This window comes from Carya illinoinensis, chromosome 1 (assembly GCF_018687715.1).
Source record: "Carya illinoinensis cultivar Pawnee chromosome 1, C.illinoinensisPawnee_v1, whole genome shotgun sequence".
Taxonomy (NCBI): domain Eukaryota; kingdom Viridiplantae; phylum Streptophyta; class Magnoliopsida; order Fagales; family Juglandaceae; genus Carya; species Carya illinoinensis.
In genome coordinates this window covers 20,111,965-20,135,581 of record NC_056752.1, presented here as the reverse complement: position 1 = coordinate 20,135,581, position 23,617 = coordinate 20,111,965, and the positions used below count along the sequence as shown (strand labels likewise).

The 23,617-nt window shown below is 39.6% G+C and overlaps 1 protein-coding gene across 1 annotated transcript; it reads left to right on the top strand.

Moving 5' to 3' along the window:
• Window positions 1–23,117, top strand: LOC122312978. Its single transcript, XM_043127673.1, has 9 exons — window positions 1–371; window positions 14,327–14,536; window positions 14,695–14,797; window positions 15,109–15,188; window positions 15,277–15,354; window positions 16,332–16,423; window positions 21,982–22,093; window positions 22,538–22,663; window positions 22,780–23,117. Exons 1-9 carry the CDS (start codon window positions 120–122, stop codon window positions 22,894–22,896), a joined length of 1,170 nt encoding a protein of 389 aa, XP_042983607.1. The 5' UTR covers window positions 1–119; the 3' UTR covers window positions 22,897–23,117.
• The last annotated feature ends 500 nt before the right edge of the window (window positions 23,118–23,617 follow it).

Sequence of the window (23,617 nt, the reverse complement as noted above, 5' to 3'; positions counted from 1 at the left end):
GTTTCTGAAGGCCAGCGCTCAACCCCACCAACTCTGTTTTGTACCCGACGTCCAATTTCTGCTTCTCGAACCCTTAGAAGTTTACGCCACTTTTTGCCCGAAACTTTACCGTCTCTCTCATGGATGCCGTCGCAAGTTCTGCATTCGTCACCAAGTTCCCAGAGACTTGTGCGCTTCACAATAGTCCGTCTTCTTCGATCCGAGCGTCTAATAAGCGACCCGGGTCTCTCAAAATCTGCGAAACACCTCACTTTCATGCTCTTCGTGTTCTTGCTCACGCAAGTGAGGTTCCTGGTGGTGAAGATGAAGAAAGTAAGCCGTTGAATAGTGGGTTTGGCTTTCTTTCTGAAGGCAGTGCGTCTTTGTCTCGGGTATTTATATCAACACCGCTCCATATATGATCTATTTGTTTTTGAAGTTCGACAACTCAGACTTTCAGACTAGTTACTTTTCTGTTTTGTTGATGAGGAAGTTGAGGAAAATATGGACGGTTATATGTTTGAGTGCTATTCGTTTATGGGAGTGTTTGGATGTGTTATTGTACGGGCGAGGACAATTTTCACTTCCAAGATAATTAGGTAGCCATTGAATTTATATGAAATTCTGAGATGTCAAGAAAATTTTTACTGGCTCGTGGATTAAGGGCTTGGTGGAGTATGGAAATTGAGGCAAAAGGGAAATAATCACAAACCGGAAACCCCTCGTGTTTTTTTTCCATGACAAGTAAAAAGAAGTTTATTTAATACTAACAAAGAAATAGGTGAAGCCCAAGTACAGAACGTATACAAGAGAAAACACCAATTTAAGAGCTAGAAACAGATACAATGAAATAATAGAAAATGAGGTCACTAAAGACGCCAATAGTAGCAAATTGTTGAAAAAAAGACGTCTAAGTTCTTCCCAGGAGCATTCCTTATCATCAAAGTTCTGGCCGTTCTTTTCTCTCCAAAATTGCCTCAGATACGGAAACCATTTTCCAAATCGCCATAATTTTTGGGATGCCATAGAAACCTCTCCAATTGTCAAGAAGATCAAGCACCTTCCTTCGCATAACCCATTTTCTAACTCTACTGAAAAAAATCAACCAATATAGCTCTAGCAACCTCACAATGGAGTAGCAAATGGTCCTATGTTTCTCCACATGCAACACCAATCAATAATAGTTATCCGACGCTTCCTTAGGTTATCCATGGTCAAAATCTTTCCTAGGAAAAATGTTCATACAAAGAAGGTTGCCTTAAGAGGTGCCTTATTCCTCCAAATGTTCCCATTCCTGAACCACCCTATGGAAGTTGCCATTTGACTGAATTGGGCCACCTGAGATTCCCATAAGCTCAGCCACCGAGCACCCTGCTCACATGTAATAATATAGATTGCAGGAAACGTACATTGAGAGCCTTATCTCTAGCCCATAGATCGTGCCAGAAGCTGATCCTGGAGCCATTACCCACCACCAATCTAATGTGTCAAGAGAATCTCCCCCATCCTCTTCTAATATCTTCCACAACCCCACTCCATCTACTCCATGAACCTCAATAGAGCACCAGCCCACTTTTAATAATCATTAGGAATGAGCATAAAATCTAAGATTTTTCTGCCCCTCTTTTTTAGTGTCTAATGGAAGTGGAATTTCAAAAGTTAAAGGAAAAGTAGCCTACTGTGGGAAATTTCATGTATTTTTGTACCCTCATTTTTTATGGCTTTAATAAAGTAATGAGATGATATGCGTGAAAATATAAATATACAAGCGAGTTTAAAAAAGTGTATGTAAAAGAAAAATCATGATTTGATTTTGATCGGGTACTTAGCATGCTTGTGATGTTGCAAAGCACTAGTATGTATTGCTGGTGGTAGTTTTTTTCCTTCCACTTCCTACCAGGTATCAACTGATATGTTGTGCTTTATAGTTACTATGTGTTTAGCATTTTGTAGGTACTTTATTTAATTTAACAGCAGAGTCAAATGTGTACTGCGACTTGCCATACTTGTTGACATTAAATAAATAAAAAATAAAAATAAAAAAACACAAAAATGAAATATGCAGTCTATCTTGGCCTCTATTGGAAGTTCAAATGACATTTTAAAATTAGATGAATGAATACAAAGTAGAAATATTTTTCACAAAACAGTACTTAAAAATATTTAGATTATACTTAGGTTTTCTTAATGGTTGCACACATCCCTATCTTGCTTTACCCATATTGCTACGGAGATCCCCTGGTGTCTGCATAATGTATCACTGCTAAGTATTAATTTATGATTTCTTGATGATTTTGTTCTACACTATATTTCTGTGTGGTTGTTACTTATGAGTTAGTTTCGTTGAATTGTTCAGCAAGCCTCTCCATAGCTGAGCAAGAGCTCTATTATATTATTGTAGCATGAATCCCCAAAAAAGTAACAACAATATTGACATAGTTGTAAAGATTTTGTAATTTTAATCTGTTTTTCCTTTTAATGACTAGAGAAGAAACACTTTACAAGATTATATTTTGTAAATTTTATCTATTTTTCTTTTCAATGGCTAAGAGAAGAAGCACTTTTTCTGTAATACCCTTCTCATAGGTTAGGAGTGTTACGTGCTTTCATAACTGTGCCCAGTAACTAGACTCAACATAATAAAAATACCTAATTGATCGAAAATAAATCCCCAAAAAAGTAACAACAATATTGTCTCATAGCAAGAAAATTTAAAATTGATCTTTTCATGAAAAGAAAAAACACTTGAACTTAGTATAAAAATCCCTTGACACATGATCTATGCCGGGTCGTCAGCTTGTCAACACTATCTTCTTTACGTGGATATTTTAAAAATATAAAAAAATAAACAAACAACCAAAATGAGTTGAATACTCGATAAGTAGTATATCTTATACTAAACATAATAAATATAGGGTTTTCTTGAAAGCTTGCATACTTAATACTTGTACTAAGATAAACATGTAACGTCATGTACTATGCATAACTTATTAAACTTATTTTTCCCTTTCTTTAATAGCCAGCACACATTAACCCCCACGTGCAGGGTTGTGCACTGGTTCTCTTGGCTGCTACCACAAGGGAAACCAGTTAACTTATATAACATACTATGGTGATCGCACTTAGGTCTGTGGCTTGCACATCCACCCATAATTGCATTGGTACCATGCATCTCTTTTGGCTTTTTTTTAAGAAAGAAGTAAATTTTATTGAAGTGAATGAAGATAGGCAAAGGCTATGTACATAGGAAGTATACAGAAGAAATGCCTAAGTGCATTCTAATAGTGCTAAGTTAAAGAAAAGAAGTCATGAACATTAGTCCCATTAAACGCAATGGCTGAAAACCAGAGCATTAAAGTTTGTAAGAAAAAATTCTGAAGTTCCACCAGAATACATTCCCTATCATCAAGACACCGCGGATTCCTTTCCGACTATATCCACCACATAATACACAACGGTATCATCTTCCATGCTGCCGTCACCTGAGAACAGCCGTGAATATCCTTCCAACAAGTGAGTAAATCAACCACCCTCAGAGGCATTACACAAGCAACATCAGTTCTTCTAAAAATCTCATTCCACAACATAATTGTCACCTCACAGTGCAATAATAAGTGATCCATTGGCTCTCCATGATTTTTGCATAAATAGCACCAATCCATCACTATGAGGCCCCAACTCCTCAGGTTATCAGTGGTCAAAATGTTCCCAAGCACCATAGTCCATACAAAGAAGGCCACTTTGGAAGGCACATAGGACCTCCAAATACTCTTCCACAGGAAAGTTTCAATACCTTGAGATGCCAATAATTTGTAGTATGCCTTCACGGTGAACTTCTTGCTGCCACTGGACCTCCATTGTATCCTATGCCGTTAGCCTCCCAAAGGAGTATAACAGCCTGAAAAAATCTGAAACTGTTTGCAATTCCCAATCACGATTAGCCCTATTAAAAAGGACATTCCGTTGGTGATGACCATGAGAAAGTGCATGAAAATCGGCCACAGAAGCCTCCTTGTTAGTAGTAGCAATACTGTAAAGAGCTGAAAAAGCACTTACAAGAGCATTCTCACTGCACCAAACATCATGCCAAAACCTGATTCTAGTTCCCTCTCCAACTACAAAACGGATATGATTTACAAAACACAACCAGCCCCTCCTAATAAATTTTCACAAGCCCACACCATACCCCCCCCCCCCCTTCTCTCACTACATTAGAGCACCAACCCCCCTAGCCGCTACCATGTCTATAGTCTATAACTTCCTTCCACAACGAATCCCACTCCAATTGGTATCTCCACAGCCATTTACCCAATAGTGCTTTGTTGAAAGTCCTCAAATTGCGCACTCCCAATCCTCCGGTCAAGATTGGAGGGCAAACTTTATTCCACTTTACAAGATGGAATTTTGTTTCCTCTCCCATACCACCCCACAAGAAGGCCCGGAATAATTTGTCAATTCTAGTCGCCACCCCTGTAGGTAGTGGAAAAAGAGAAGGAAAGTAGGTCGGGAGGATAGATAAAGTGCTCTTGATAAGAGTAATGCGGCCCCCTTTCGAAATATACAACCGTTTCCAGCCAGCCAACCTTTTCTTCACTTTTTCTATAACTCCATCCCAAATAACTCTTGCTTTGAAAGTTGCCCCCAACGAGAGGCCCAAATATTTCATAGGCAGAGAAGACACTTTACATCCCAAGAGATTTGTCAGCCTATTGATTCTCTGCAATGCTCCTACCGCCACCATCTCTGACTTGTCAAGGTTCACCTTAAGCCCTGAAACAGCTTCAAAACTTAACAAGAGTGCACGTAGAGCTTGAATATGACTAACATCCGCATCACAAAAGAGAAGTATATCATCTACAAATAATAGATGTGAGATTATGATAGAACCATTAGTATCATTACCCACCGAGAAACCGGCTAGGAAACGTCCATCGACAGATGCCTTCAATATCCGACCAAGTGCCTCCATAACAATAACGAAGAGGAAATGAGACAAAGTGATGTAAACCAAGGAGCTGGACATGCTGATCATACACGTGGAAATAGAGCTGAATTTGCACAAGACCCTTTTTCACTTCCTAGTGGCCCAATTACAAGACTTAGAGCCAAACGTTTCAAGAGACTGACATGGACTAAGCCTTGATTATTATTTGAGCCCATCTTGGTCTTTTTGGAATCAGCCCAATTATCTTGGATCAGCCCATTTAATGCTTTCTTGAAACGTTTGGCTCTAAGTCTTGTAATTGGGCCACTAGGAAGTGACAAAGGGTCTTGTGCAAATTCAGCTCTATTTCCACGTGTATGATCAGCATGTCTAGCTCCTTGGTTTACATTACAAAGGATCCCCTTGCCGCAATCCATGAGAACTGCTGAAAAAGCCAGTAGGGGCGCCATTAACTAGCACTGAGAACTGAGTGGTAGTAACACAATGACGGATCCAAGATATCCACTGATCACCAAAGCCGTACCACCCAACGAATAAAAGAGAAAATCCCAGTTCACATGGTCGTATGCTTTTTCCATATCAAGCTTACAAGGGATACCTGGTACTCCCTCCTTTAGCCTATGATCCAAGCACTCATTGGCAATAAGAACTGAATCAAGTATTTGTCTCCGCCGAACAAAAGCATTTTGAGACTTATAAATAATTTGCTCCATCAGGGGCAAAACAGTAGGGGAAGTGGAGGGTGTACTTTGGGCTGTCAAAGCACAGCTTTCTGGCGTGCTGAAGGAAGTTTCTTTACTGGTGCAAAAGGTTGATTTGGGACTGAACATGGTGATGGGACTGGGTAAGGAGACTTCGGCACCTACTCTTTCGGCGTCAAACTCTCTGCATGTCTCTGAAAAATCATTTCCCAAAGTGGGAAGATGCGGATCTCTAAATGGGAGCAGAAATCCGGTTGTTTTGGAAGGGCCAGAGGGTGGGCTGGGCCCGGACCCGGGTCCATTTACTTCCAACTTATATGCTAAACCCACGGGACCCCAACCCTTACCCCAACAGCCTTCAAGCCCACGGGAGCCCAACCCACTCGACCATACACCCAGCTCAGGCCAACGGGCCCCAAATCCACGGGCTGCGAGCCCATCTACAAGCCCCGTACCTCTGGTACGGGCTACTCCTGTCAAGCCGACTCTCAGACAGGCCGATATTTCGGCCTCTCCAAACCTCAGTCCGGCACCAGGTGACCCGATGGCTGCTCCGGCCTCTTCTCTGACACAGACGTCGCCGGCGGTTCCAGGCGAACCCTCGGGAGACTTTCCGGCATCCCAAACCCCTACAGTTAGTAGGGTTCCTGAATCTCGATTCGAGCAGCAGGGTCCCGAAGTGGAAAATAACGCCTCGGCTACACTTCTGTCTTCACAGAACTTGCCGATAGGTTCGGGTGACCATCCCTGTTTGGCGCTAGCGAGTTGGGAGGCTGTCTCTGAGGAACAGCTAGAGGTACAGGCAGATTCGAATGAAGAGGAAGAGGCTGGCATTTTCTCAGGGGAGTCGAGATCTACTCTGGAGGTGGGGATTGTGAAGTCCACTTTTGTTTCAACAGATGGGGATGCTGTTGAAGCTACTGATGCCGTTACCGAGGGAGAAATAGGGTCTGTATATACACGGATTCCTTGCTCCATACTTTCTAATTCCGAACTGCAATTGGTATTAGGTGGGGATGTTTCTACTTTAGGTGAAGTTGGTGAATTATCAGACTCCGATGAAGACCTTGAAATAGCTCCTTTATGCTCTTTTGGTCCTGGTATTGATTGGTCTAGTAATCCTTCTGATTGGGTTGTAAGAAAGGCAGAAGACCTTAGTAGTTTTCTTGGTATTTCTTGCGAGGGTTATGAAGAGCAATTCAGAGCTCTTCTCACGGCTATTGAAGCTGGGCATCCTGCCCTGGCAAGGTCTGCAATTAAGAAGGAAAGGGAGCTCAAGAGGTTGGAATGCACGGTTAATTACAATTCCAAGGGTGGGAGTACCTTTAGAGATAAAGGTAAGGAGAGGGCTGTTAATATTCTTTATGAAACCTAAAATTATTTCTTGGAATGTTCGGGGGTTGAACGACTTTAGAAAGCGTCTTCGGGTGAAAAATATGTTAAGGCAGTGGAAGGCTGATATTTATTGTTTTCAAGAAACTAAACTGAAAGCGGTTAGCCATTCGGTGATTCATAATTTATGGAATTGTAACTATGTGGGCTGGGTTGAGTTAGTCTCTAACGGAGCCTCCGGAGGTATCATTGTTATGTGGGATCGAAGGGTAGTGGAAGTGGTTAATCACTATGTGGGAGAATTCTTGGTGGCTTGCCATTTTAAGAACGTGGTTGATGATGTTGAATGGGCTTTTGCTGGTATCTATGGGCCTAATTTAGATTCTTGTAGGAGTTCTTTGTGGGATGAAATTGCGGGCATTTGTAGTTGGTGGGATCTTCCATGGTGCATTGGAGGGGACTTCAACATTACCCGCTTTCCTTGTGAGAGAGATGGGGACTCGATTATTTCTAAAGCCATGTTTGACTTTTCTGAATTTATTTCTGACATGCAATTGATTGATTTGCCCATGGTGGGTGGAGATTTCACTTGGTCAAACGGAAGGGCTTGGTCCCGTATCGATAGATTTCTTGTTTCAGCATCATGGGAAGCCACTTTTCCGGAGTTAAGTCAGAAAAGGTTACAGCGCGTTGTTTCTGATCATTATCCTATTTTGTTGGACTGTGGGGGCATTGCTAGTGGCCCAAGACCCTTTAAATTTGAAAATATGTGGTTGAAGGAGGAAGGTTTCGTTGATAGAGTTAGAAGATGGCGGGCCTCCTATCACTTTATAGGTACACCCAGCTTTATCTTGGCAGGAAAATTAAAGGAACTCAAAAGAGATTTGAAGAAATGGAATGCTGAGTCTTTTGGCAATGTCAAGAACAACAGATTATGCCTGCTGGAACAGTTGTCTAATTTGGAGGAAAAGGAGTTGAGGGGTACAATTTCTAGTGATGAAAAGGAATTGAAGATAAGGGTGTCGGCGGATATTAACAAATTAATGCTTATGGAAGAAATCTCTTGGAGGCAAAAATCCAGGATTTTATGGCTCAAGGAAGGAGACAAATGCACGAAATTCTTTCATAGAATGGCTAATTCACATCGCAGAAATAATGCCATAGAAGTCCTCCAGGTTGACGATAATGTGATTTGTGATAAGGAAGAGATAAAAGAGCATATTGCGAATTTTTATGAGAAACTTTTTCGGGAAGATTACTCTTGGAGGCCCAAGTTAGAGGGGCTGGTTTTTGATTCCATAGATAATCAAACTGCTACTTGGCTGGAGAGGCCCTTTGAGGAAGACGAAGTGCTAGATGTGGTTAGGGGCATGTCAAAGGATAAAGCTCCGGGTCCTGATGGTTTCTCCATGGCTTTTTTCCAAGCTTGTTGGGATATTTTGAAGGATGATGTTATGAAAGTCTTTGAAGAATTTTACTCCTTCAGCAAATTCGAAAAGAGCTTTAATACTACTTTTTTAGCCCTTATCCCTAAGAAGGCAGGTGCTGTTGAAATAAGGGATTTTCGACCAATCAGCTTGGTCAACGGGGTTTATAAGATCCTCTCTAAGGTGTTAGCCAATCGCCTCAGCATGGTTATGGATAAAATTATCACAAAGCCTCAAAATGCGTTCGTGAAGGGAAGACAAATTCTTGATTCGGTTCTTATTGCTCATGAGTGTTTGGAAAACAGAATAAGGACAGGTCAATCTGGAATCTTAGTCAAATTAGACATGGAAAAAGCTTTTGACCATGTAAATTGGGATTTTCTTCTTTATTTGCTTAAAAAATTTGGTTTTGGGGAGAAATGGTGTTCTTGGATAACTCATTGTATTTCGACGACCAAGTTTTCTATTTTGGTGAATGGCTGTCCGGCTGGTTTTTTCAGTAGTTCTCGCGGCTTAAGGCAAGGAGATCCCTTGTCTCCTTTTCTCTTTGTCTTAGTCATTGACGCTTTGAGTCGTATGATTGAGTCGGCAATTGATGGAGGTCATATGGCGGGTTTTAAGGTGGGTGATGCTGCTAGGGGCTGCATTACTGTTTCTCATCTTCTCTTCGCAGATGACACTTTACTTTTCTGTGAAGCTAACCAGGATCATCTTCGGGCCTTGAGAGCTTTATTGCTATGTTTTGAAGCTGTTTCTGGACTTAGAGTAAACCTAAATAAATCTGAAATCGTTCCAGTGGGTTCAGTCAGCAATATATATGATTTGGCTAATATTATGGGCTGCAAAGTTTCTTCTCTACCTATGAAATACCTTGGTTTACCTTTGGGGGCTCCCCATAATTCTGTCTCCATTTGGGATGGGGTGATAGAAAAGATTGAAAGGAGATTAGCTGGCTGGAAAAAGATCTATTTATCCAAAGGGGGCAGAGTTACATTAATTAAAAGCACCTTGTCTAATTTACCTACTTATTTCCTCTCTCTTTTTCCTATTCCAATGAGAGTGGTAAATCTTATTGAGAGGATCTTTAGAAATTTCTTATGGGATGGAAAAGGGGGGGAAAGAAAACTTCACTTGGTGAATTGGAAGACGGTTACTACTCCAGTGTCTTGTGGAGGTTTGGGTGTGCGGAATCTGAAAATTTTTAATAAAGCTCTTCTTGGGAAGTGGCTTTGGAGGTATAACAATGAGGATACTGCTTTGTGGAAACAGATTGTTGATGCTAAATATGGAAGGATTTGGGGGAATTGGTGTACTAATGAAATAAAAGGGGTTTTTGGGGTGGGTCTATGGAAGTCTATTCGTATGGGATGGGGGGACTTTGTCAGAAACACTAAACTCAAAGTGGGGACGGGATCCAACATCTCTTTTTGGCATGATGTATGGTGTGGTAATCTAGCTCTTAAATTAGCATTCCCTCGCCTATTCAGGATTGCTACATGTAAAGGGGCTGCTGTGGCGGATTCTTACTTGTTCACTAATAACATGCTAAACTGGAATGTGGATTTTTCTAGAGCCTTACAGGACTGGGAAGTGAGTGAAGCTGCCGATTTCTATGCTATCCTTTATGCTTCTAAAATTGATCAGACCAGGGATGATATGCTGCAGTGGACTCATGATTCTAAAAGCAGTTTTTCTGTGAAATCCTATTACAAGATCTTAACTAGCCTTGGCAATATAACTTTTCCCTGGAAATGTATTTGGAAAGCTAAAGTGCCCAGTAAAGTTGCGTTTTTTGGCTGGTTGGTGTCGCTTGAGAAAGTTTTAACTACCGACAATTTGAGGAAAAGGGGCTTTTATGTGTTGGACTGGTGCACCATGTGTAAAAATGATGGTGAATCTGTCAACCACTTGTTTCTTCATTGTGAAATGGCTACGGCTTTGTGGAATGAGTTATTCGTCAAACTAGGCATCGTTTGGGTCATGCCCTTTCAAGTGGTGGATTTTTTGGTTTGCTGGCAAGGAGCAGCTGGAAGTAGGCGAAGTGTAGAGGAGTGGAGAATGATCCCGCTGTGCTTATTCTGGTGTCTATGGCTTGAGAGAAATGGGAGGTGTTTTGAAGATCGAGAACGCACAAGGATGGAACTTAGGGACTTTTTCTTCAACACTTTAAACTTTTGGGCGAATAATCTTTTAAGGGATATCAACTTCTGTAATGTTTTTCTTTAGTTCTGTTTCTGCTTTAGATTGTACTTAGGTTTATTCTCTTGTATACTACCCGTGTACTTGGGCAATGCCTATTTACTATGAATAAAATCCATATTACCTATCAAAAAAAAAAAAAAAAATAATTTGCTCCATCACCGAGCTTAACCGCTTAGTAAGAACCTTGGAGATGATCTTGTATACCCCGCTCACTAGGCTTATAGGGCAGAAATCCTCCACTTCCATAGCCCCTTGCTTCTTCGGTATGAGAGCAATGAATGTCGAATTGAGACATTTCTCAAACTTTTTGAAGGAATGAAACTCAAGAAATACCTGCATAACGTCACTTTTCACAATCTCCCAACACACTTGGAAAAATTCCATCGAGAAACCATCGGGACCCGGTGCTTTATCTTTAGCCATACCACTAATGACCTTGTAAATCTCATCTTCTTCAAAGGGTCTTTCCAACCATCTCGCACCGGATCAATGGACTCAAAAACCAAACCGTTGAGCTTCGGCCTCCAATAGGTTGGTTCCGTAAGAAGGTTCTCATAATACTAAACAATATGGTTCTCCAATTCAAGGGGGGCGGAAAGTACTTGAGTACCTGAATGGAGTGCCTCAATAGCATTGTTGTGCCTATGAGAATTAGCCACTTTATGGCAAAATTTCATACACTTATTGCCTTCTTTTAACCAAAGGGCCCCTGGATTTTTGTCACCACGAGGTCTCCTCCATTAATAAAACCTTCTCCAGTTCGGTCACAACCAATCTCTTTCTCATCAACTCCTCTGAAATATCTCCCAACAACTCCCGCCCCTCTAGTACCTGCAATTCTTCTATTAAGGTGTTCTTCTGGTTGTCAATGCTACCAAAGACTTCCAAGTTCAACTTCTATAAATCTTGTTTCAAAGCCTTAAGCTTGCCTGCGAGAATGAAACTAGGAGTACCCATTAATTGATAAGATGACCACTAAGAACGAACCTTCTCAATGAAACCATCAGTCGCTAGCCACATATTTTCAAACTTGAAGTGTCGGCGCCCTCCATGAATACTGCCACGATCTAACAAAATAGGGAAATGATCTGAGCATACATGAGGAAGCCGCTTTTGGCATAACTCTGGGAAATGAGACTCCCATGAAGGAGAGACAAGAAACCTGTCCAACCTCGACCAACCCCTGCTGTTGGACCAAGTGAACTCACCTCCAACTAAAGGGAGATCCATAAGGTCCAACTCAAAAATGAGCTTGGAGAACTCCTCCATAGCTAAAGCATTGTGGTGACTCCCCGAACGCTCACTGGGGAAACGGGTGATGTTGAAATCAACCCCTATACACCATGGCACATCCCATAAACAATATAAACCCCCCATACACCATGGCCATTCTTAAAGCTTTTTCATAATTTGTTGTTTATTTTTCTTACCATGAAGCATGAAGAGCATATAATGACAGAGCTTATCTTAATGATAAATGAGAACATATTATGATGCATGTAAAACAAATAACATGAGATTTGTTGATTTGTGTTTTCCTTGCTAAGCACTTGTAATGCCTCATTAGAAGACCCAAACTGTATGGCCTACACTCCAAAAGGACTAGTCAATGATACAATTGAAATCCCATTAAAACATTATAAAAAGCAAGAACTTTACCTTCCCAAGCAATGTGGGATCTCGTACACCACCTATTTTTATCCTGATCGTATGGGGCATCACAACCATATGGTTTGGGCCTTCTATTAGAGCCTATCCCAACTAAAAATGTGAAACTTGAGTTGTGTCACCTACGACGAATAGGCCTGACAAGGACGTCGGGAATTTAAGGGGAGGAGATTGTCGAGCCTGTCCGTCGTAGTTGACAAGGCTTAAGTTTCACATTTCTAGTTTGGATAGGCTCTAATACAATTTGTAACGCTGTAATGGAAGGCCCAAACCACATGGTGGTGATACCCTAAAGGATAAGGAGAAGGATAAGGGTAAGTAAAGGATAAGGATAAGGGTAAGTAGTGTATGGGATCCTACATTGCTTGGGAATGAGAAGTTCTTGCTCTTTATAAGGTTCTGGTTGTATCATTGACTAGTCCTTTTGGAGTATAGGCCATGTGATTTGGGCCTTCCATTGGGGCGTTACAGCACCACTCCATAATTATCATAAATCAGCAGGCTTCCGTTTCAGATTTGTTGATTCATTCTAATGGAGTTGTGCAATGGGATGTTACTTTTCTTAGAGCCGTTCAGGATTGGGGAACTTGATGAGGTTGCTGATTTTTTCTGTTTGTTGTATTCTTTGGTTATTGGAGGAAATGAGAGGGATTGAATGTTATGGAAGCACACGGTCAGTAAAAAGTTTACTGTTCGATCATACTATAAGGTGTTGACTGTCCAGCATCACTTTACTTTTCTGTGGAAGAGTATTTGGAGAGTTCATGTGCCGTCCAAGGTTGTCTTTTTTATTTGGACAGCATCACTTGGGAATATTCTGACAATTGATAATTGGAGAATGCATGGCATGCTAGTTATGGAGTGGTGCTTCATGTGTAAGAAATGAATCAGTGGATCATTTACATTGTGAGGTGGCTAAGGCGATATGGGATGGTGTGTTTAGTAGAGCGGGGCTGGTTTGGGTAAAGTGGTGGACTTACTTGCATGTTGGAATAGGCCTCATAGTTGTTCTCAAGTGGCAGCTATGTGGAAGATGATTCCTTTGTGCACCATGTGGTGTATTTGGATGGAAAGGAATGAGCGGTGTTTTAACAAGAAGGAGCGTACTGTAGAGGAAATCTGGAAACTTTTTGTGTTTTCCTTGCTTCAATGGTTTTCAGCTATTGTACTTAATGGACTGTTCATGAGTTTTTGTTTTCATTTCATATTTCTAGAATGTAATTAGGTGTTTCTTTTGTATATTTCCTGTGTACATGGGCTTCGCCTATTTCATTCGATGAATAAGATTAAAATTACTTACAAAAGACATGACATTGAAACTCACTGTCATCGTATCATAACTGGGTACGTAAAAAGGAGCTTTCAATAAAGGGTCATACATATGTAATACTTAAAAATAACATTGTTTACCATACATGTAAGGGTATGATAATGCTACTTACATCTTTGCTTCTATTGATAACAAATGCGTCGATAATTACCTACTCAAATTGCTGGAAAAGGGTTGGACTTGATAGGATGAGGCTGTTTCTTTTTTCAATCTCCTTTGCAAGAGTTATCTCGGGTTAGGGACTGGTTTCCAATTATCACGAATTTAACAACAAAAAATCAAATGGGCTTTGGCTAGAAAAGACTTGGGCAGTTTGGCCTAATGGGCCGAACCTACTCCATTTTGAATCTAGATCCATAGTTTCATATCCAGTCCTATCTCTGCAATACTAGATCCTCAAATAATATGTACGGGCTAATGGCCCAATAAAATAATCTTCCTTCGAGCTGTAACAAAATTGGGCCCGTGGTCCAAACTTATAAAGCCTATAAAATTTGATTCATATTTTCTCAATCCTTTTATGCAATTTAACATACTTCCATATTTTCCCAGCAAGTTTAAAGGATATTTTTATTGTTTTCTTTTATATATTTATTTTATTTTTATGTAGGTGAAGTATTAAAGGAATTTGAAGGATGTCTGTTACCATGATTGGCTTACAGTTCTGCTACATGCCTGCTTGATATGTGTAACATCTTATTTACATGGCTTCAGTTGTAATGGCCTTTGCTGTGTTGTGTAGGATAATTTAGATTGCAGTCAAAGTATTGAGAATGATGCGGCTGAGGCCCTAAAAATGGACATGTCTATTACGACTCCAGGTGTAAGCGTAGCAGGAGGAGGAAACCGAGCTGGGCTTTTTAGGACACCAATTTCTGGTGGAGTGCAGAGTGCCACCTCAGCTCATGGTTTACCTCGACCAGCCTTAGCAGTTCGTAATCTAATGGAGCAGGTAAATGCTGTTTGTTTGCTCCTAGGTATTATTATTTCTGGTAATTTTTTTCATACTTAACCTTTTTTGGGGCCAACTTTTTATCACATCATATTAGTGGCTTCCTCATGTTTTGTTGTTTCCAATTTCTGAATGTGTGTCTTGCTTTGTAATTTAAGGCCAGATTTGCTCATTTGTGCACGGTGATGTCTCGGATGCACCACAGACGAGAAGGGTATCCATTTGGGTCTTTGGTAGATTTTGCACCTGATTCAATGGGCCGTAAGTCATTGAGTTTTTATAATTATGTTGAAAGATTAGTCTTTTTTCCATCTATTAAATTTATTGTGCCATTATATGGTTCAACTTTTCTTCATGCTACTGGTTCACAGGAAAGTATATTGTGACTACCTAACGATGTATTCAATGATGGCCTTTGTTGTGTAGTATATGTCCTATAATTTGATATGTTGAACCATTTAATTTCTTGTGGTCCTCATCTTGGACCATCGACTATCGTTTGTATGTGTAATGATGGTCATTAATAAGTGTAATTGTGTTCATTGTTTTTTTGTTGTACATTTTATCTACAGATCCATTATTTTCGTTTTCGCCATTGGCCATCCACACACGAAACTTGTTAGCAGATCCCAGATGCACACTTGTTGTGCAGGTAGCTATATGATCTTTTCTCTCACTAATTGTGTTGGCACTAGTTGTTGTTCTCCATGTATGGACTTTATTGACAGTTGGTTTCATAGATACCTGGATGGAGTGGCTTGTCAAATGCTAGGGTAACTATATTTGGTGATGTCTACCCACTTCCAGAGCATCAACAGGTGATTCTTCTAATTGATATATTGCAAAGGGAGTATTGGGGTAGGCCTGAAAGTAGTTGGAAGTTCTTGCTTTTCTTCCTTGCCCTTTAGGATGCCGCGGAAGACAAAGCATGGGGCCCATCATGAATCTTGTACCAACAATGGGTTCTCATTATAAGCTGGCCTGCAACATGGTTTTAGATATTTTTTAGTTTATATCTTGGACATCTATTCACTTGATTTGATAGTTATAAAGGGTACTATATATTTTTATTTTTCTATAAATTTAAAGAATGTTATAGATTTAGGGCATGTTTGGCAAACACGAGAATTTTCAAAATTCTCAAAATTTCTCATAACTTCATTCCCAAACATCACTCAAACAGAAAACATTTTTCAATTTCACATTTTCAACATTTTAATTTAATCATTGCCTAATCATTACTTAAACACAAAAATCAATAAACTTTTACAACTTCAAAACAAAAATAATATTAAAAAATTTCATTCAAACAATTTTTAACATTATCTATTCACTTTCACAAACTTCACTACAATACTTATTTTAAAATATATTTTTATTCAAATTTTTTTCTCCTTTCCCAAAGCCCAATAAAACATCTTCACTCAAATCATTTCACTACTATTGACAAAATTTTGAGATACTTTAAGCATCCAAACACGCCCTTAATTTTTTTTGTTGCTATATCTGGCTGATATTCTTTTTTCATGTTAACCATTGCATAGATGGTTCTATCCCATGTATCCGCTAATGAATGATTTGGGTTTTAAAATTAGATCTGTAAAAAGTAGATTTGCACGTCATGTTGCTCAATGATACCTCTTATAGTTCTTCCAGGAGCTATGATTGTTCTAACTTTCTTTTAGTCTTTCTTTTATTTTTTATTTATTATCTAGAATGAAAGTGGGAAACAGGTAGGTCGAACCTACCCCAGGCAAAATTACTATCACTCTATTGACTTTGGTTTTGTTGCTAGGAATGGGCTCATAAGCAATACATAGCAAAGCATCAACAAGGGCCCTCTCAACAGTGGGGTAACTTCTACTACTTCAGGATGCAGAACATAAGGTCTGTCTTTAGTAATTTCGTTAACCAGACAAATTCTTGTTCTCTGACCTCCCTTGCACAGTGTCTGTTCTGTAAGTCTGGAAACTAGAGTTTTTTTTTTTTTTTCCTTTTATTATTATTATTATTATTAGAAGTCTAATTTAAAGTACAAACATCCAAGTTGGAATGAGGAACCTGTAATGGACAATGAGGAACCCTACAGGCCCCTTGTGGGGGTTAAAATCCATTATGCTGTAGGCTATTAGAAATGAAGATCTGCAAATGAATAGGTTGCATATTGAAAACTAGCTCAGTGCCATCTTTTTCTGAATCTTACTTGGAATGGAACTTACCTAAAAAGATGGTTTTCGAACAGTGGAGAGGACATTTCTCTTAGAAGATAAGCAAGATGGAGTGACGATGAAATTTTTTTCAACTCAAAGTACGGTATTCAAGAGGGTTTCTGACCTTCTAAAGGGAAAAGCTTTCAGAGAAAATATGGTATATTAGAAGCTTCTTGATGGTTGAGAGATCACCGTCTAAGTTTTCTTATCTAGGAGAGCTAGTTTACCTCAAGGGAACCCAAGTAGTCATAATCTTTGTATTTAGCTGTCCTTGGTCTTAAGAAGAGAGATGTCCAATTAGTTGCAACTTTTGGTGTATTTGGCTGGAAAGGAATGGTCGGAGTTTTGAAGATCGAGAATGCTCTTTGGATGATCTTAGATGTTTCTTCTTTCATACTTTGTTTTTGTGGGCTGCTACAATTGTCCTCAATCGGACTAGTTCTCATGATTTTCTTGTATCTCTTTCTAGTTCCTAACTTATAACTAGGTGTTATTGATGTATACTTCTTGTGTACTTGGGCTTTGCATATTTACTTGATCAATAAATTCTTTTTTTAACAATTAAAAAAAAATTTACAACTTTTGGTGGGATACTCAGAGGTAACTCCTTACCATCTTTAGATTCCCGGCATTTTTTGTGGGTATCTCCTTACCATCCTTAGATTCCCAGCCTTTTTTTGCATATCCTAAAAAATCTGTTTGTTTCTTTTTCTCCAAATGCTTTAAATCTTAGTTTGGATATGCACATGCTATAATTTGCACTTTTTTTACAGGTAAACAAGAAGAGAACTTTACAACTGAATGTGTAGCCCAAGTACAGTGAATGTATACATGAAAAGTACCTACTAGAGTTTACAACTGAAAATAGAAAATCTTGGACGTTTAGCCTATTATACTCAATGACACCCACCCATAAGAATGAGGTTTTAGAAAAGAGAACTTTAAGCTCATCCATTTTCCTCTCATGATCTTGGAATCTTCTATCATTTCTCTCCCACCAAATGCACCAACACATACATATAGGGCCCATCTTCCAGATTGTTGTCACTAAGGGATTTGAAGGCCTCTCTAGCTTGCTAGAAAATCCACAAGCCTACGAGGCCCATGATATTCCAATTCCCGCAAAGAAATCATCCCACATGATCTTGGCCTCCTCACAATGTAGAAGCAGGTGATCTACTAATTTCCCTTCTTCTTACACATGCAACACTAATCCAACATCATTACCTGATGTTTCCTCAAATTGTCTTTGGTAAAAATCCAATAATGGAGGTTGTCCAAACAAAAAAAGCTGCTTTCAGAGGAGTTTTTGTCTTCCATATATTCCTCCAAGGAAAAGTGGCCATATTGTGACTAGTTAGAAATTGGTAGAACGATATGACTGTGAATCTACCTTATTTGGAGGGGCTCTCGCTAATCTTGCCTATGGTGCCTCAGTCACTCTTACGGAAGACAATAAAGCAAAAAACTTGATGATAACCTCCAACTCCCAATCTTGTGCCACTCCATTGAAATCTACATTCCATTCGGGGGAGCCAGTAGAAAAGACCAAGAGATTTGCTACTGAGGTGTCTTTTGCCCATATAAGCTTGAAAATGGTAGGGAATTTGTCTTTGAGGCTTTGCTATCACTCACCTTAATACATGCATGTCTAAGAAAAAGCTCCCATCCTTTTTTAATGTGTTTGCACAAACCTACCCCATATGGTGCACGCACTCATTCGAGCACCATCCTCCGCAAGCTTCCTGAACTTCGAATCTACCACAGAGCCCCCCTTTCTTGTTGGTACCACCACAACCATGTACCCAAAAGACCTTGCTTGAACTTCATCAAGTTATGGATCCCCTTCAGATATAGCTGTGCAAACAATTGACCAACGTACTAGATAAAATTTGAACTCTTCCCCCATCCCACTCCTCAAGAAATTTCATTGTAACTTCTCAATACGGTTGGCAACCTTTGTAGGGAGTAGGAACAAGAATAGGAAATAGGTGGATAGGTTAGAAATGGTACTTTTGATTAGAGTAAGCGTACCCACTTTAGACAAGTATAACATCTTCCAAGTAGCTAATCTATGCTCCACCTTTTCAATCAAAGCATTCCAAATCCCCTTTGATAGAAGGCAGCACCCAATGGTTGGCATATTTCATGGGTGGAGAAGATATCTTGCATCCCAAGAGGCGAGCTAGATTCACCGCATTAGGGACAACTGCCACCAGCACCAATTCAGACTTTGAAAGGTTCACTCTCAAACCAGAGACAGCTTCAAAACAAAGAAGTGCTCTCAAAGATTGAATGAGGCCAAGATTTGCTTCACAGAAGATGAGATTATCATTGGCAGAAAGCAAATGAGAATATCAATAGAGCCATAATCACCATTCTCCACCAAAAAGCCATAGAAAAAACCACCTTCCACAAGGCCTGGGATCATCTTGTTGAGAGTTTCCATGACGATAATGAAGAGTAGTGGAGAGAGTGGATCCCCTTTTCTCAAACCATAGGAGGTGTCAAAGAAACCCACTGGAGAGCCAATCACCAAGATAGAAAAGTGAACAATAGAAGTATAATTCGGCCCAAGCACACCATTTGTCCCCAAAACCACTTCTTGCAAGTTGATAAAGCAAAGTTCCAGTTGGCATGATCATAAACTTTCTCCATTTCTAGTTTGCAAAGTAACCCAGGTTATTGAGATTTGAGTAGTCCGTCCAAACATTCATTTGCAATTAATACTGAATCAAGAATTTTTCTATTTATGATGAATGCGTGTTGAGGTTTCGAAATTAACTTCTCCATCACCTTACTCAATCTGTTCACCAAAACTTTAGAAAGGATCTTATACACCCCATTCACAAGGCTAATAGGGCAGTAATCTCTAACATCCACGAATCCCATCTTTTTGGGAATGAGGGCTAAAAAAGTAGCGTTGAGACTTTTTTCAAACCTTTCATTAGCATGAAACTCTTGAAACACCCTCATGAGATCATCCTTGATCACTTCCCAGCAAACTTGGAAGAAGCCCATGGTAAAATTGCTAGGGCCTGGAAGAGTCAAGGGAAGGAAGTGCCAGTAGGGGGAGGCATAATGATAGGGTGCCCCGTGAAGCTAAGATTCTGTTATGGGGAACGTTCGGGGGCTGAATGACCTGAACAAGCGCCTACGGGTGAAGAACCTAATTAGGGAATGGAAGGTTGACGTAATTTGCTTGCAAGAGACTAAGTTGAAGATTGTTGGCAGGAATATAATCAAAAGTTAATGGGGTTGCTTTTACACAGGTTGGGTCTCTCTAGCTTCCAAGGGAGCCTCAGGAGGTATCATGATGATGTGGGATAAGAGGGTAGTTAATTTGATAGAGGAGTATGTTGGCGAATATTTGGTGGCTTGTTCTGTCGCGAATGTGGATGATGGTTTCAAGTGGGGTTTTGTGGGAGTATATGGGCCTAATGTCGACAGCAATAGAAGACTTTTATGGGATGAGATCGCAGCCTTGTGTAGTTGGTGGGACTGCTCGTGGTGTATTGGAGGGGATTTTGACATCACAAGGTCCCCAAGTGAAAGGTCAGGGGACTCTAGTATTGGGCCAGCCATGGCATATTTTTCATCCCTAATTTTCGAGCTGAATTTGGTTGATCTACCTTTGGCAGGAGGAGACTATATCTGGCCATCCAATGAGAGGGCCTGGTCCAAGCTGGACAGATTTATTGTCTCTCCTTCTTGGGAGGCCCACTTTCCTAACTTATGCCAAAAACGCCTTCCCAGACTATGCTCTGATCATGTCCCCTCTTATTGGATTGTGGGGGCATCCATGAGGGGCGAAGATACTTTTAATCCGAAAACATGTGGATGAAAGTAGACGGGTTCATGAATAAAGTTAGCTCATGGTGGTCCTCCTATCACTTTTTGGGCACTCCTAGTTTTGTGTTGGCTGGGAAACTTAAAGCCTTGAAAAATTATCTGAAAAAATGGAACAAGGAAGTCTTTGCGGACATTAATGACCAGCAGAAAATTCTTTTTCAAGAGTTGCAGAATTTTGATGAAAAGAAGTCTGAAGGGGGCTCTCTCGGATGAAGACAAGGCAAGGAAAAGCGTCATCAAGGTTGAGCTGGAAAAATTACCCTCATGGAGGAGATTTCTAGGCAACAAAATTCCCGAGCTTTTTGGTTAAAGGAAGGGAACAACAGCACAGTTTTTCCACCGAGTCGCCAACTCCCACCGAAGAAATAATGCCATTGAGGTTCTCCGTTTGGAAGGCATGGTTCTCACGGACAATGCAGAAATTAAGGATCACATTGTTCACTTCTATGCTAAACTACTCACAGAACAACACACTTGGAGGCCTAAGGTAGACGTGCTGGTTTTTGATTCAATAGAACCGGCAAGTATGACTTGGTTGGAGCAAGCATTTGATGAGGATGAGGTACTTGGCGTGCTAAGAGGGATGGATAGAGATAAGGCACTAGGCCTAGATGGATTCTCAATAGCATTCTTTCAGGCTTCTGGCATACTGTTAGGGAGGACATCATGAAGGTTTTTCTCGAATTTCACTCAACCATGAAATTTGAGAAAAGCCTTAACGCATTATTCATTGCTCTTTTTCCTAAAAGGACAAGGTCGGTGGAGGCGAAAGATTTCCATCCCATAAGCGTGGTAAGCAGGAAATATAATTATAGTCCAAGTTATGCATACTAAAGAGTAAAGTCTAAGTTAGCAAGTAGTGACTATTAAAATCATAAATATAATTATAGTGAAACATTTTTTAATAAGTTAGTTACATAATCTACATTAATAATTCACTTAATTTTAATTTAATAATTTAAATAATTTTTTATTAATTTATTTGAAAAAAAAAAAGATGAAAAAAATAATAAAATAATTAAGCCAGACCGAACGGACCGACCAAACCGATAGCTACCAGTCCTTATGGATGTTCGGACCTGGTCCAGTCCAAGGAAAATGATGGACTGAACATCACCAGACCGGACTGATTTACAACCCTATTCCTCCCCATGAAACATCTTTCTCTCTCCTGGAAGATTTTTATTGATTTACAATTCATTGACCGTCCAATCTTTTGAATGTGGGTGAAGTGTGCTACACCCAGGATAATGGCGACCTGTACTCTAATTTTGTTCTTCCCTAGATGGCACTTGTGATAATTCTCTATGAAAAAATCGAGTTGAATTTTTAGCAAAAACAATTAGCATGAGGAACTTGTATATGTTCATTTTTTGCTTTCAGTGACATCTATTTTATTGGAGGCTTTGGCACTGTTGCTTGGGTTGATGTCAACGAATATGAGACCCTTCAACCTGATAAGATTGCTGTTGATGGAGGCGAGCAAAACTTAAAGGTAAACTGAGTTCTTGCAAACCACACAAAAGCAATAACTGTAAACAAGAACGAAAGAAGAGGCTTTGGAATTTTTTGAAGGCTCTTTAGTTTTGACTTATTGATGTAGAAATTTAGAATGACTTTTTTTTTTTCATTCTATTTCCTGCTTTATTGTTAGCTGGTCATTATTAGCCTTTTAATTGCTGTGCACATCAATTTTGAATCATTCTTCTTCAGCGGTGAAATGCTGTATGTACTTTTAATAGACCTGAGATAGATCATGATCATACTTTGTTTACTAGATTTTATTACCCCTGGTTATATTTATTCCCACTTGTAGTAATCATCAGCTTATATGTGATCTTCAACCAGGATTTTTCTCCCGCTTGTAGATTTTGCTCAGAGTGCTTTATCAATAAATGCAATTCAAAAGGTATAATTGGTTTTAGTTTACTCTTTTTAGGAACTGAACGCAATCTTCTCAAAGCCCCTGAAAGAGCTTTTGTCCACCGAAACTGAGGTAGATGATGCTGCTCTCATATCAATAGACAGCAAGGGAATCGATATAAGAGTTCGTCAAGGCGCACAGGTACTTCTCTAAAGGATTCTTTTCTAGAATCAACTCAAGGGAGCAACCTTTTGTAGATTTACCTTTTTCCTGGTGCTTCAACTATAGACATGTTCGTTTGTCTTATTTACTTACAGTTCAACATACAAAGGATATCATTTGAAGAAGGACATGCTGTTGAAACATTAGAGGAAGCCAAAGCGGCTCTTTGGAAACTAGTACACAAGGGCCGAGTATGCAATTTGCAGAAATAGGCGTTTCACTGCATCCGGTTTCTTTCTTCTGGGAAACAAGACTCAATGTGTCTCACATTTTAGAGACTTTGTCACCTGACTTTGTAAATACTTGCAGGCCTTGGGATGGTTTAATGCGAATTTTTGACCAAGTAGATGTTCAAATTTCTGATTTGTGGGAAGTTGCCTGAAGCATCTATAATAATCTATTACCTATATAAGTTATGATCATTTTCTTCGTATTCTATTGAGCATTTCATTATTTCATTTTATTTATTGAGATATCCCAACCCTTCACATGCTAAAAGCACTTTCCCTTGTATTGTTTTTCTTACAAAAATAAACCCACTCAACTTTTTGACATTAAGATTTTATTTTATTTTTTAAGAAAAGTCTGAAGACGAAAGATTTTCTACAATTTATGATAATTAATGCAATAAAAGGGGAAAAGGGACTTTTCATCGCATTGTAGTAGTTGATTTATCATTACTCGTCTCTCAGGCGTTCTCACTACTCAATTGTTCTATCATTTTCTTATTACTTTTCCAATAAAGAAAAACGACTTTATCTTATTGTAGCTACTCTCGCTCATTGTGCAGATTGACAACTATTATTAATGTTTGAAAGGGACTTGGGAAGATGCCAAAAGCCTGTGTGCTAATGGCATAACACCCAAGCCTCTAAAATAGAGGTCTCGGGTTTGACCCCACTTTGGCCTATTCCAATGTATCATAAAAGAAAG